This window comes from Lytechinus variegatus, chromosome 2 (assembly GCF_018143015.1).
Source record: "Lytechinus variegatus isolate NC3 chromosome 2, Lvar_3.0, whole genome shotgun sequence".
NCBI lineage: Eukaryota > Metazoa > Echinodermata > Echinoidea > Temnopleuroida > Toxopneustidae > Lytechinus > Lytechinus variegatus.
The window spans coordinates 30,639,201-30,655,128 of record NC_054741.1 but is presented as its reverse complement, the minus strand read 5'-3'; the positions used below and the strand labels follow the sequence as shown (position 1 = coordinate 30,655,128).

Below are 15,928 nucleotides of genomic sequence, written 5' to 3'. Positions count from 1 at the left end.
TTCGCAACTGTTTTGTTTTAGTTGTGTCTAAACAAAACTTTTTCTACAACAGGGCGAAGATGACCTTTAATCATTTGACCTATTAGAATTTGTGAGTAATAGCAGCGAGAGCCCAGAAGGGAATCTTGATAAAACCCGGAATCATCGCCCCGATCCAAGTGTGTCCACCCATCAAAGCCAGTGACTTCAGCTGACGGTAGTTGATCGGAACGTGGCCATCGATGTCTGTGAAACCGTACTCTTGAGCAAGATCCATCGTGAGGAGCACTCGGCCTGTCTTGCGCATGATGTTCCGGTCTGTGGCTAGATTGACCACACACTTGCCAGCGTACTCAGGGGTCTCACCCATTAAGAAGATGTCTCTTTGCTGTGGGTGGGGCGGGTACAGAAGGCATAATTTACAAATACACTATCAACCAACGCATATAGACCGTGATATTAATGAACAAAGCATTTATCCATTCTTTCCCCATTTGATTAAATCCTGATCAGTCTAACATGCATGAAGATACATTTTTTTTTAAACCAAATTATCAACTAGCAGAATGTTGACTTTCAAATTACTTTATTTTTAACTAGTGGCAAAATACATGCTTTGCACTTTAGATGTCCATGTTACGGTTTACAGAAAGACAGCAAAAAAGTTAATCTGTAACCTTCAACTTCAGCTAAGGCGACTTCAATTTAATGAGAAACCTTGCTGTCTTTGCGGGTTCCAGCTTTTTGCAAATGTGTAATCTCGAGTTCAGTCTTGGTATAATAGATTTCTATCATTATTCTTTTAATTACTGTCAGAGTATTCTACCAGCTTCTACAGTTAAATAATTAAAGATACTCCCCTTCCCCCTCTCTCCTTTCCATCCCTTTCAACCCCTTTCCTCTTCATTCCCCTCCCATCTGTTTCCTTCACCCCAGCCCCCACCCCTCCCCTCCCCTCTCCTCTCCTCTCCCTATAAAATGTGCTGCACATTACCACCATTCAAATCCTTACCTTTGCTTCATAGCCTCCAACATCTATGGTCAAGTCAGGGTCTTTGAACTTGTCCAGGATATGTTCTGTTTTGACGGCACCAGGCCAGAGTGAGACTGCTGCTACACCATGTTTCTTCAGCTCATGAGCACAATCTGCTGCTAACCGGTCCACCTAGAGTGGGATAAAGGGAAAGGACACACAAAATAAAACAATGCCTGATTGTGAATTAAGATACCTTAGTCTAATAATTCTTATAGGCAGGACAAACTTAAAGCAGCTTTTCCAATAGCCTCTTGTCGTAGCCCTGGCGGCTGCTTCCCGAGAGAAGCGAGGGATATAGCAAAGCAGAGCGCAGCGAGCCAGGGCTTTTGACATCTGAGCCGAATTTCACTTACTTTCTTTTGTTTTTCATTGTTTTACCAATATTCCAACCAAAAACAGGTAGGTGAAAATCATCCAATGAGAGCCTGGGGTGCTACAATGTCATAATGAATATTCATGAGCTCATCTTGAATGGCGACCCGTGGATTCTTGGCGAAGAGTGACGACGAAATATCAAAGAGCATTATTCCTCTAAAATGCTGAATATTGACAGATTTTAGGATTTGCAACTCGATGAAATTAAATCTGCACTGAAAGGACGAGATGTATTTGTACATCTACCCAAAGGATATGGAAAAAATTCCACTTTGCATTGATTATTGATACGCAGTGCAGTGAGGGAATGCTGGAGTCGAGTTGTTCAGTTGGTGCTTTCCCTTGACTTAAGTCTAACCTGGCCGATCTCCCGGGAAGTTTCGGGGAGGTGATGGGTCTGTTATGGCTAGTACTAGTAGTAGTAGGAGTACCACTACTTGTAGCATTTTGCTAGTTATATCCCCTTTAGTGTCCCGCAATTAAATGAATCCCCTGCAGAATAGTGGACTACTAGTATTCCGAACCCGGACGAAACAGCTTTGACATTTGATTGGTTTACTAGGTGACCGGTAATATTCATGACTCATGTATATTCATGACTCATGTATATTCATTAGGAAGACATTCCTCATGAATATATAATTCGGCTCAGATGTAAAGAGGCCCTGGCTTGCTAGGCCTAATTCGCGAAGCAAATTAGGATACCCCTCGCTTCACTCGGGAAGCAGCCGCCAGGGGCTTGACAAGAGGCTCCTTTTCCAACTGAAATAGTGGCAAGTTCTAATAATTCTCATAGCACAAACTTGCCGCAGGTTTCACAGCCCTAACTAAGGCAATATCAAATAGGTTCTAGATTGAGGTATCTTAATCTCATAAATCTCATAGCACAGATTTACTGCAGATTTTTTTCAACCCCATCTGAGGCTAGTCTGCAGACACATACCTTTGGATATCACACAATTCACAATAGTGCATAATGCAGAGTCTGAAGTAGTGAAACTAGATTTAATATGTACTGTGGCTGTCTATACCAGACAGGGATATTGGAGTATATTCTTCACTCTAGACATGGCTTAACAAGTGGAGCTCCTCTGGCAATCTCACCTGCATAACGCGATTCAATATAGCAGCAGCGCTGACTTTATAAACTACTATAAAATAATGATTCACAAAAAACACCATTCATATAATGATACAATACTATGTTCATTGACCTAAAATGACATTTGACCTTGATCATACAACCTTAGACTTGTCAGTGATACTTGATTACCCCTATATCCACATTTTATAAACTATATCTATAAACTTTGAAAGTTAGGACGGCAATCCAATAATTACCTCCAAAATGGCCAAAGTTCATTGACCTTAAATGACCTTTGACTTCGGTCATGTGACCTGAAACTCGCATGAGATGTTCATTGATACTTGAATACTCTTATGTCCAAGCTTTATGAACTAGATCCATACACTTTCGGAGTTATGATGTTTATTCAACAATTCCCCTCAACATGGCCAAAGTTCATTGACCTTTGACCTTGGTCAAGTGACCTGAAACTCGCACAGGATGTTCAGTGATACTTGATTACTCTAATGCCCAAGTTTCATGAACTAGGTCCATATACTTTATAAGTTATGCTGTCATTTCAAAAACTTAACCTTCGGTTAAGATTTGATGTTGACGCCGCCGCTGTCGGAAAACTGGCACTTATAGTCTCACTTTGCTATGCAGGTGAGACAAAAACTGTAAACTTTGAGTCTGTGCTTGCAAACTGATCTGAGGAAATACCAAACAAGAACAATCACAAAATTCTTCAAAAATAAACTTACTGCAGCTTTTCCGACCCCATAGGCAACATTGAATAGGTATCTGAGACCGCCACCTGATGAAATATTGACAATGAGTCCCTGTTTGGCTGGAACCATCAGCTTGGCTGCATACACTGTGCAAATGTAATGATTCCTGGGATTAAAAATAAAAGATAAAAAGTTAGGATTGACTCATTTTGACTCATTGAAGCTCATGAAACAGGTTTGGTGGCTCAGTGGTTAGAATGCCTCCTCCATGAATGGAGGGCTGTTGGTTTGATTTCTGGTCAAGTCACATACATATTCTAAAATGGAACCTTCTAGCTAGGTGCTCAACACAATGGGATGGAATGACGGGGTAATAATGATATTTCATGTTATGCAGGGCCCGATGGAAAATCAGCTTATAGATTAAATGACTAGTTTTCAAAAAGCCGTATTAAAACTGGTATGGACATGATTAACATTCACATATTCATTCATATATTATATGCTCTGTATGGAAAAAATGTGTGACATCATGTCATATTATGTATTCAATCAGTCAAAATCAGAACTGACTTAATTATAAGCTAGAATGAATGTGTCTACCTGTTTTTGCTGTTCCTTTATATTGATATTCACTTTTATTCCATATACTTATTATCATTGACAAAATTGCAGTTGTCAAAATAATAAATATTATCATCATCATTACAATCACCAATATCACTACCACCACCACCATCATCATTATTATCATCATTATCATCACCAATATCAGTATCATTATTACCACCACCACATCATATCAATTATCATCATATTCATTAACAATGTTAATACCATTTTTATTGTCATTGTCATTAACATTGTAAAGTATCATCATCATCATCATCATATCATCATCATCATCATCATCATCATCGTCATCATCATCGTCATCATCATCATCATCGTCATCATCATCCATTCATAACAAATATCAGTATCATTATTACCACCACCATCATCATCACAATTATCCAATGTTGATATCATTATTGTAATCGTCATTAACATTGTAAAGTATCCTCATCGTCGTCGTCATCATCTTCACCATCATTACCAACTTCATTCATTGATCACCAACATCAGTATCATTATTACCACCACCACCATCATCGCAATTCTCATCATATTCATTAATGACAATGTCAATATCATTATCGCCATTATCATTGTCAAGCAACATCATATCATCATTATTACTATCATAAATTCAAGTAGTAATATCATATCACTGGAAGACATTCCATCACTTACCTCAGACCCACATTATTGACATCATCCCAGATAGTTTCAGGAAGCTCCCAAAAAGGGGTAGACACTGCACCCATTAACGCCTGAAATACGATTATATCAAATGATCTGTTAAACTATCCTTGACTTATTGTGTTCTTTGCTCTGATGCTACTAATCAACTTCTATCAATAAAAAATGTGTTGTCTTTCTTGCTCTATCCTCTATCTACAACCACCTAAATTTCAACATATTTCTCAATGACTAGTGAGAATTCAGCACATAAATAGTCACTGAACTGAATGAACGTCTTTTAATACATCAAATTACAAAAAAAATAAACCTAACATTAAACCATTCACTATCGTCTAACCCTCCCTGTATGTCTGTATGCTTACAGTTACTGCTGCATATGCATTGTTGACTAGGACATCCAGACGTCCATTCTGTTCTCTCTCTATCCTATCAAAGACTGCTTTGACCTGTTCATCTTTGGAGTGGTCACACTGCACTGGAACACACTTCCCTCCTCTGTCATCTATCTACAGGAAAACAAAATCACATTTGGGAATAATTATGAATAATAAATGCACAAGAAAAATATGAATTACATAGCCCTTACACTCGTTCATATACATCAGCTTTCTGCAGGAATAACTAGAAATTTGACGTGTCCAAAGGACACAGATGCCCCAGCTTAACGCGATCAGAAATTCATTCAATGTGATTGAACCAACTCGCATATACAATGAGCTGTGACCTTTGACCTGCGGACTCCGAATTTGAACTTAGCCTGTATTTTGGTGTCATCTACCTACACACCAACTATTTTTTAAATCCATTAAATATTCTTTGTTATTGCATGGAAACACCGCATGCCAAATTTATCATGCGGAAACCAACTCGCATAATGAGCTGTGACCTTTGACCTGCGGACTCCGAATTCAAACTAAACCTGTATTTTGGTGTCGTCTACCTACACACCAACAATTTTTAAAATCCATTCAATATTTCCAACCAAACATTTTTAATATCTGGTGAATATTTCCAAAGTTATCATGTGGAAACCAACTCGCATATTTAATGAGCTGTGACCTTTGAACTGCGGACTCCAAATTCAAACTTAGCCTGTTTTTTGGTGTCATCTACCTACACACCAACAATTTTTAAAATCCATTAAACATTTTTTTAGTTATTGCGCGGAAACCCTGCATGCCCCGTATTTCCCCTCCGGACTTCATCTGCGGTGGCATAAAAAGGGGGTAAACTAGCTAGTTACATGTGCTTCTTTAAAATTTTGAAGGTGAATGTAAATGGATTCAATGAATTCAACAATGTATTATCTCCTTTTTAATACCCATTTTCAGACTTCCATAATGAATAAATTGTAACACACAACTTCATGAAAATTCACAGTTTGCATGATGCAAATGTAGAATATACAATTAATGTACAGTACAAGTAACATCATTCTTGCTGTAGCGTTATTTAACCATTTTATGGAAAGTACATTTTCCCCTTTCATTTAAATACATTAACATTTTACAAAATTACTTACAAAAATGTTGTCATTTTATTGTACACTTCACATTCCAGATGTCTGTAAAGTCAGCAATTTTCACAAATAAATTTTATGTCAAGCAACAGATTTATCAAATATTTAGGATGGTCAAGTAAGAGGATGTACTTGATCAAGCCAAGTGAAAGAAGGGCAATTTCTGTGAGAGAGAGATTGATCCAGCAACCTTTTCTCAAAAGACAAAATCAGATTGAATCATTTGGATTACTACCACCCTGCTACCACTACCACACTCTAATTGATGTTGGGTTTAAAGGTAAATGCTAGTTTTGGTAACGATATCAAAATGAGTTCGTACAGAATCCAATGAAATGACCACCAAAGTGTCTGTTTGTATAAATAAAATGCATGTGCCAAAGGATTCTGGAAGAAATTGTGTAATTGCTGAGAAATCAGCAAATAAGCACAGGATTCGGGTAGAGCATCGGGCCCGACGCTCTAAGCAATAATTATACATTGTCCCACGTGCGCTTATCTGTGTTGGGGATCTTCGGTGTGAACATTTTTCAGCGTACATTTCAAGATTTCACAAAGTTCAGTTAATGTAACTGTACCAGATCTAGATCCTTGATGATATACTGACAATTAAGCCTTGTTTTACAGACTTTCTCATGAAATCAGTGTTTACTGCAACTACTGGAATTTCTCTTTTAAGGATGCACTTACTTCTCTTGCTGTTTCCTCCAACGACCCTCCTACCCCATCTTGCTTTGGTTTCAATGTCCTTCCTGATAGCAATATCAAAGAAATTTAAGAAAGAAAAAAAAAATTATCAGAAAAACATACACATATATCAAAGGGGCAGCTGAAAACAGATAGTCAGAAAATTTACAATTGACTTAAATGAATGATGAAGCTTGACAAACATGCAATTGACATATCTGTAGTGTGAGACATCGTTCAAATGTATTAATGTATAGTTGTTAAAAGAACAGGGGCCTGTTTCATAAAGGACTTGCAACTGTTGTAACTTTGTCATAATGGCAACTACCATGGTAACAGGGTTCAGTAGCCAATCAAGGTATCCATGGTAGTTGCCATAATGGCAAAGTTACAACAGTTGCAAGTCCCCAGATTAAATTGAAAATATGTTTGAGCATTTAGAGCAAAGATATCAATGTCACTCCAATAAAAAGTCACTCCAAATTGACAAATGGTATGTCATTGAAAATAACATAACAATTTTGATTGGTCTTGACTTCAAAATTATACTATTACTTGCAGAAATCAATTATAAATCACTTGTTCTAAATGAACAATATTTTTGCCTCTGGTAAAAAAAAGAATAGTTTCTACCAATACAAATGTATGAGCAGCAGAGAAAGTGGTGCATTGATGGAGAGGATGTAATATTGCATAGAAAATGTAAAGGAGTACAGATTTTCAAACCATATCCACTGAAATGACTAAGATTAAAACCAAAACCCACCCCAACAAAAAGTTGATAAAAAAGATAAATATCAAACAGGCTTCATGCTCAAAATGTTATCAAAATACATTACATGTAAGTAGTAAAAGATTAAAAGTTACAATACATATACATGTACTTGTTTGTCTCTTTCTTTACCAATCAACTTTTTGTTGGGATGGTCTTCTCCTTCAATGATCAAAATGTAAGAGTACTGAAGAGTCACTAGGTATTTCAGGTAAACAATCATGAAAAAAATGCAATTTAATTTTCAAACCTAAAAACTAAACACAAATTGCATGAAGTATTAAACTGCAGTATTTTTTTTTTTTACAAAAATCCCTTGGTAGAAATGCATGCCCCAAATATATCCTAATTAAGATCAACAGGGAACAATACTTTTCAAAAAGCAGATTAGGTTTACCAGTGATATATACAGTAGCTCCTGCTTCTCCCAGCTGCAGAGCAATTCCTTTGCCTATACCTCTTGTTGCCCCAGTCACAAGACACACCTTACCAGCTAGTGGACCGCTCATTTTGAAGTATTCCTTCTAGATCTGGAAATTTGATAAAAAACATATAAATCTGCAATGATCAATGCATTGTATTATGTGCACCTATACATCAGATGAAAAAAATAAGCTTTCAATCTAGCAGTGGTAAAATAAAAACTTTATCCCGCTTCAAACGATGCTGACGATCTTCAAAGGGAGTGTTATTGCTTCTTCAGTATACCATTATTACGTAACAATTCTAGACATTTCAAGGCCAGAGTATCATTTAAAAAATTGTCAAAATTTAAATTCCAGCACTTGATATCCCATTGAAAAGCATTTCATCCTTCAATCTGGTGTTGACATTGTAGAGTAATGACTAGACTTGGGATAGTTCTGTGAAATGACTCAATATGGGGCCTACAACCTCCCTGAATTGTATCACACAGATAAAAACAGACAATGGCTTCCCAAATGACCTCTAAAATGCTTACATTGTATATTACCACAGAATAAAAAAATGAACTGGACGCAGTTCTGCATTGATTTAACCTACAATGGGCAGGATGTTCAGTGATACTTGATTAATCCTTATGCCAAAGTTTCATGAAATTGGTCCATATCCATGTTCTCTCAAAGTCATGATGACAATTCAAAAACTTAGGATTTAGGAATGTTGACAACACTTATTCTCGCTCTGCTATGCAGGTAAGACAAAAATGGGTATTCCATGAAGCTTTAAAAAAAATACTCATAACTTAAAGAAAAATTGCAAAATGATTTTCTTAAACAATTGTAATCACAGGTGATGTTGTTAATAAAGGTGAAAGACAGTAGTTACAGCAAACAATTATTTTATGAGAAAGTCTTTAAAATCAAGGTTACATGAACATGCAATTGTCAAACTATTATCATACATCCAGATCTGGTGCATTTATGTAATCTTGTCTTTATAAAGTCATAAAATCTTGGCCCAAAATCAATAATTCCAATGACCACTAATGCAGAAAGCATATGGGGGACAGACAGTGTATTAATATTGCTTCGAAAAATGCCCAACATTTGATGGAGTTTGGTGCTTATTTCTCAGCAATTACGCATTTTCTTCCAGCGTTATTTGGCACATATATTTTATTTATATATACATACAGTTTGGTGGTAATTTCATTAAATTCTGTTTGAACTCATTTTGAGATCGCTACCACAACTGGTATTTATCTTTCAAATGTAACGCACAACGCCATTTTTCTCCTCAAAGGATACCAACAAATACAAATATTTTTTGCCACAATTTGTGTGAAATTATTGTGGTAATTCCATAAAATATATACGTGCGACCCCCTATATGTGGAACTTTCATGAAATTTCCATCTTTGATTTCTGGTTCTCTTGACAGTCTGTAATGTTCTATAACGTCCATGACTTCGTAAGTTTATGAAGTGAAGTAAGAATTTAAAGAAATGGGGGTCGGATGTACAAAAAGGTTTACCATTTTATGGAATTGCCCATTGGTCATTTCATAATTTCTTTAATACAGCGTTGACAATATTTGGCTAATGTAATGTAGAAATTCCTATTTTTTGTTAGAACTAGTTAATATATATTTGCAATGTGAACCCCTTCCCCCCCCCCTGTTCTGTTTTTAATTACAAAGATTGTACAGCAGCCTACGGGGGGGGGGGGGGGGTGTTTGTCTCATCCCCCCAGATGTACAAAAAATCTCACAAACATTGCAGCTCAATGCATAACTTTGGCTTTTTCTTGTTCATGTTATGTGACACAGTGTTGGAATTTTGTGAGCTTAAACCTATTCAATGTGTAATGGTCGTATCTTGCAGTAATTACTAGTGCTATTCCTCATTAGTCTCAGGAATACTTACCTAAATATTATGTCAGACATCTTGATATCAAACATCTATACCAATTAAAAATCTAACAGCTCTTTACCATTTGAGCATTGTGGCAAAATATCCACATCAAATTTCAAATCCCCAACATTCATTGTAGAAATTATCAAACTGCAACAACAATTACTTCAATCACATATCTTACACATGCAAAGAGATAGCATAACTGACTTACAAAGTCACCTACACATATAAAGATAAGACGAAGATCATTGATCAGACAAACAATGGCAGCTGCTCCTCTCATAAAGTCACATGAAAGACAGATTTATTACAAACAGCTGTGGTTGCAATTTGGGACATGTGACCATATTCTAATAATGGTAAGCAATGTACCCAAAAGGTCACATACTGTATAAGCTGTTATTTTCGAGTACAGAATTTTTCGCGAATCGCGGGGTCCCAAAATTTTCACGGGTTGTTGAACATTGAGAACATTGTGATTGCATGCAGCTTGCTACCATGGATTTTTTTGCTTCCAACAGAAATGTATATTTGTTAAAGGGATGCTCCGGGCTGAATATATTTATATCTAAATAAATAGAGTAAAATTCACAGATCAAAACGAAATATTTTGACTCTTCCAAATCAGTTCTATGTCAACATGCTAAATGATTGTCTCCCTACTTTCACTGCGAGCTCTCAAGCCGTTTCCTATCGAATTTCTTAGGCTGTGTTTATTCCACTTTTCAAGCCAGAATCAGGTTTCCATACAAGATTAGTAAAATAAAACAGTTTCGTCCATGCTTACTTTCATTTAAACGATGTTTCAAAACGCAGATCGTAAACTCACAAAGAGATGCGTTTGTAAACGTCGTTTGACCAGAATCAGGCTTTCTGGGGAAGTATAAACAGAACCACGATCGTAAACATGTTTAAATGACGTCATTTGGTACATGCTTCCGGTGAGATGAAAATCCGCTGGCAAATAGTCGTATTGCTCCATGGTCGCATGTTACCTCCACGGAATTACCCCTCATCTCCCTTGTTACATTTGTATGTGTGATAATTGATTTAAATCACTAGTATTACTCCAGCGGTGGATCCAGCTTCCGCCAATAGGGGGGGCCCGAAACTTTTTTTCACCCATATTTTGCCCGATCGGCTGCTCAAAGTTGATTTTTGTTTGTTTCTTTGAAGGGGTTGTCCCAGTGGCATAAAGATTGCACAAAATTAATAAGATGCAAGCGAGTGAGCAAAATTTTTGACATTTTATGACAAAAAGCAAAGTTTGTGATAAAAATGGTACACCCTATTCATGTTTTGTAAATCATGAAAAAGGATTGGTAATTTGATGCTCTGATCTGAAACTGGATAATTTTAGCACGTTTTGAAAAAATATCAAGCTGTGTATTTCAATAAACATGTGTGCGTGTGTTTTAGAGTTAGACCGAATCTGGGCATCTGAATACATTTCATTTTTTATCATGAAAATCATTAATGTGAGCGCGAAGCACGAGCAGAAAATATTTGATCTGGTATGAAAAGGGTGAATTTAAGCACTCTCTTAAGCACTGTGTAGGGGAATTGTGAAGTGGATGTGGATAGCACTTAATAAATGATGGGAGTGCAAACCACGAACTGATATTTTTTTATTATATTGAACTAGGACCTGGACATTCTAGGCCTTAGAATATTTTGTCATCATATGAAAATCATGACTATTTTCCTATTCCTCTTCCTAAGCGCAATATGAAACTTGTCAATATTCAATTCTGAAAAAAGGGCAATTTACTTATTAGGAATTCATGAAAATTTTATTGTCATATTTAATAATGTAATAAGCCTCATGAGTAAGTGAAATTTATTGACATTGAGGCCTGAAAACTGGATATTTTATAAGCACTTTTGTAATCATGATTAGGATTATGAGTTGATAAATTTTTGAAAATTAATGCGAGCGCAATTCGCGAGACGATATATTTGATAAACTGTCATAAAAGGGGAATTTAGCTAGTTTGTTATAGAATTACCCAGTAATATATAAAGAATCTTCTGGAATAAAGAAAGACAATATGTTGTTACATATAAGAAGAATTGTAAAAGCAATTACATATTTACATTCATCTATTAGTTATTTCCTCTTTAAGGATAGCCAAGATTGATAAAGAACATTCCAGAATGTCTTTGTAAAAGCTTTTTGTTATGCAGGCCTATTTAAAGGCCAAGGAGTTTTATTGTTGAATAGGGAAAAGCCAAACAATAGATTGCTACATTCCAGTGAACAATAGGATTAGCTATGTTAATTTCACTGAGGTCATTCAAGAATGTTTTAGAAATGTCAATGCTCCAGAAAGAAGAATGTTGTTTTAAAAGACAATACCAGAAGCTTCCATAATAGTGAATACTAGAAGCCTCTAGAATAGTGAATACTAAAAGGATCTAGAATAGTTGTAATTAGTATAAAGCTGGCAGATTCTTCAAGGACATCATCACATCATACTAGATCACTTCATCAGATCAGATCATAGCAGATCAGAGCTAAGAGTTTCACGCCAGACTTTACATCAGAGCATACTTCATTACCACCTGGAATATTTGCACGCCATCAATGAACTGTTTGCAGTTATTTTGAGAGAGGAATTTTCAGTTCTCATCGAGATCATCAACATCATCAACCTGTTCAATGAACACTCTTCAACCCATGGATTGCTGAAATCGACTGTTAATCATCGTCAACATTGTCTTCACAGACATTTCAACTCGTTACAGTGACTCTTGTTATTCATCGTGCTTCAACATCAGTTTGATCATCGCCATCATTGTGAATTTTCGGCAGCCAACTGGGATTTTATCATTTGGACTATAAATTTGGAATAACACCAGAACTGATTTCAAGAGATGCAAGACTATTATTATTTATGATTTTTTTTGTGTAAACTTAATTATTTCCTCATTTTCCTGTAATAAAAAAAAGAGGAAATTAAACTTAAATTTTACTAATTATTTGTTGCAGTATCGTAACAATGTAATAATGAAATTCACATAATATAAACATGATAAAACAGACATTTTACAGAGTACTTTAAAAAAACCAATTTGCAAATCAAACAAAATATTGAAAACTTGATGTCAGAGCAGAAATATGCTTTATATCGACTTCAAAACTTGATACTTTAAGCTACATATCAGCCTATTACGCAAGATGTGTATCTCATTGAACAGACAACGCGAAGCGTGAGCAAAAATTTAATATAGTGACATGAAATATTTCTTAAAATCATTTCCCAAGACTTTCCCTGACCTTATTTCATTCACTTGTCTCCCTCCTCTTATTTTTCCCTCTTCCTCCTTTCTTTCCCCCTTTTTTCTTCATTTTTTTGCTCCGCCAATAGGGGGGGGGGTGGGGGCCCGGGCCCCCCCTGGATCCGCCTATGTTACTCTTCCAATTTGTCATCAGGATGAATTTTGAGGGATTTATAAAAAAACTTGGAACATAAGTTATAATGAGGAGACATCGCCAGATGCCCCAGTAGCATAAACAAATACAGTAGATGTTTTATTATTTTATTATGTAACAGTTATACTTAAATATTCTTTATTTTTTTCTCACTATTATCCTCACCATGGTGGAAATTATATGGCTATGTCAAGTACTTGTTCACTGCAACCATCCTGCCTGTGGGGAATCTACAGGTAGGACTATGGTATGCTTTAGGACCACCTACCATAATTGTAATTTTCGTTTAGCATTAAAGCGAGGTCAAATTGGGCGCGCCCTTTTTCTAAAGTTTTTTTTTTCTGTTTTTATGGGGAAGGTACGTTGTCTGTTATTTAAACATCAAACAATTTCCGACACATTTTAGTCATTGTAATATAGAGCTACTTTACATCACTCATTCAAATTCAATGAACAAGGTTATGATATAACCTTGTTCTCAGTTACATCTCCATGTGTGGCAAAATCGGAGTTCAGAAAAATGCAGAAAAAAAGGGGAAAATCGGGAATTGGAATAAAAATTGGTTACATTAATTGGCATACCATCCATAGTCCTACCTGTAGTGCACTCATTCAATGAACAAGGTTATGATATAACCTTGTTCTCAGTTATATCTCCATGTGTGGCAAAATAAGGGTGGCGATGTTTGGCTTATTTTCTCTTTTTCTTTGGGGCAAATGCTTGATTTTTTTACACTGACAGCTTCCATTAGACCTGTTATTCATACAACATGGCTCTTATTTAAATTTGATTCTTTATATCATTTTTTTCTTAATTAAAAATAGAGATCAAAAAATGAAAATTTTCTTGCCATATTACTTTCCACCAATAGAGGGCGTACACAAAAATATTCCCAAAATTCAAGTTTTTGAGCGCTCTGGTGAATACAAAAATTATTCCCACGTTACTAATGATAAATAAATTAAAACTGAATGGAAATGAGTAATTTTGGTCACAAAAGTGATATTTTAAGGATTTTTTAAAGTGTGTGCTCAGTACTAGGCACGGCCGTAGTCACTAGATGGCGCTGTCGCGGAAGTGCTCAAAATTTGTACGTAAGCTTCGTCCGCTTGTCAATGGGTGAAATCGCATAGCGATGCGATATCGTCAAAATTAAGCCCCTGTCAGCGCGGATGAATATGATATTTTCTCTTTGTGATTGTCCTCCCGTGCGATGAAAAATATGTCATCGTAATGCATAGGACTTTCGCGAGCTACCGAAGTCATTTTCGTGCCCCAAATTCCATGAAATCTTCCAAAAATAACCATGAAAGTGTCGGTAAGTCAAAAGTTTCGTGAGTTGCTCTCAATTCTTACCTTATTTAGTTGTATTTCTTGCAAAATGGGTCTCGAAGGGTTCTGGATTTTCTGTTGATTGTGAAACTTGAATTGATTTCCTTTCTGTGTCTTGCAGTTAAATTGCAGCGCGGGGAATCGCAAGGGCTGTGGAAGCCCTTCTCAGTGAGGTTTACAAGCTGAGCTGCCCTTGAATTTGGTCGAATTTCGAGCCATTTTGATCGCGCGCACGGGATGATTAATTAACATAACAATTAGCAGATTAGAGATCAAGATTACGTCACGTACGTGCGTACGTGTGATACACAGAAATGAAATAGAACTTGAATCACACGGAATCACAGTCAAGAAATGCTTTGTTTTCTTTGTTTGCTAAATGATTTCCTGAATTTAAAATCATGAATAAACACCAGAGTAATGACATGAAGGAGATAATCATGGTCATATGAGGAATAACTAAATATTTTCTGAAAACGAGTGAATATGATGGGGCAATAATGTGCATGCACTGGAAAATGAACATTCACCTCACTGTCGGTGCCGTGGTGTCAGTCACTCAGACACAGTGCTTTACTGCCTTTTACTGGCCTTTTCTTTGCACTGCCGCCGCCACTGGTTTTTCTTTTGCCAACTAGATTAAAACTCATTTATTAATATGTTTATTGCAATTTTTGAATAAATGGTAATACAAAGTGGAAAAAAATGAAGATAAAAATAATTTCAAGGACTAAAAACTTGTCATGCCATCACCCCCCCCCCCCTCTAAAAAATACACACTATCTTGAATGACTCATTAATTTAATTTGCATTGAAAAAATAAATAATTGTATTTATGCACTTTTTTATTTCTCATTCTTTCTGCCAGAATATCAGATGCCATCATGAATAATTAACCTCACCACCAGATTGAACTCCTAAACATCTTGACAATGACTATCTACTGAGATATCTTGCCTTCTTGAGATTGGAAGTTTTAAGTTCAAGTCAGAGTGACCTAAGGCCCTACTAACAAGAAGAATCCAGATTTACATAAAAACAAATCCCACGAAAGATACAAACTGATTTTACTCTTAATGTGTAGTGTGTATGTGAGACACTGTGTTTGTGTTTATTTTGAGGAGGACCTCCTGTCTCTGTTTTTATTATTTTATTGACTGAATGAATGATCAATACCTCAAAGTGAGAACTGATTTTTGAGGAGAGTACATTAGTGTATGGTTTTGAGTGAATTTGATTTGAGTAACTGTTTTTCTTTATTATTTTTCTCATAATTATTATTTTGCCTTTTATTATATATTTTCAGTTATATATTGTCAGTTTATCTAAAGGGGAATGAAACCTTTGG

The 15,928-nt window shown here is 36.0% G+C and overlaps 1 protein-coding gene across 1 annotated transcript; it reads right to left on the bottom strand.

Moving 5' to 3' along the window:
- On the bottom strand, positions 1–8,003 carry LOC121407815 (dehydrogenase/reductase SDR family member 1-like). Its single transcript, XM_041599032.1, has 7 exons — positions 7,871–8,003; positions 6,705–6,766; positions 4,858–5,001; positions 4,484–4,563; positions 3,221–3,353; positions 992–1,144; positions 1–367 (listed from the first exon to the last, which is right to left on the bottom strand). The coding sequence occupies exons 1-7, from the start codon at positions 7,980–7,982 to the stop codon at positions 83–85; spliced, it is 969 nt and encodes a 322-aa protein (XP_041454966.1). The 5' UTR covers positions 7,983–8,003; the 3' UTR covers positions 1–82.
- Positions 8,004–15,928: the final 7,925 nt, after the last annotated feature.

Excerpts from the sequence above, each read along its gene's own strand:
- LOC121407815 (XM_041599032.1), bottom strand. The coding sequence starts at position 7,982 with ATGAGCGGTCCACTAGCTGGTAAGGTGTGTCTTGTGACTGGGGCAACA. Across the intron at positions 1,145-3,220 it reads ATGGGGTCGGAAAAGCTGCA|GTGGACCGGTTAGCAGCAGA; the intron begins GTAAGTTTATTT and ends ATCCCACTCTAG. Across the intron at positions 368-991 it reads TTGGAGGCTATGAAGCAAAG|CAAAGAGACATCTTCTTAAT; the intron begins GTAAGGATTTGA and ends CCCCACCCACAG.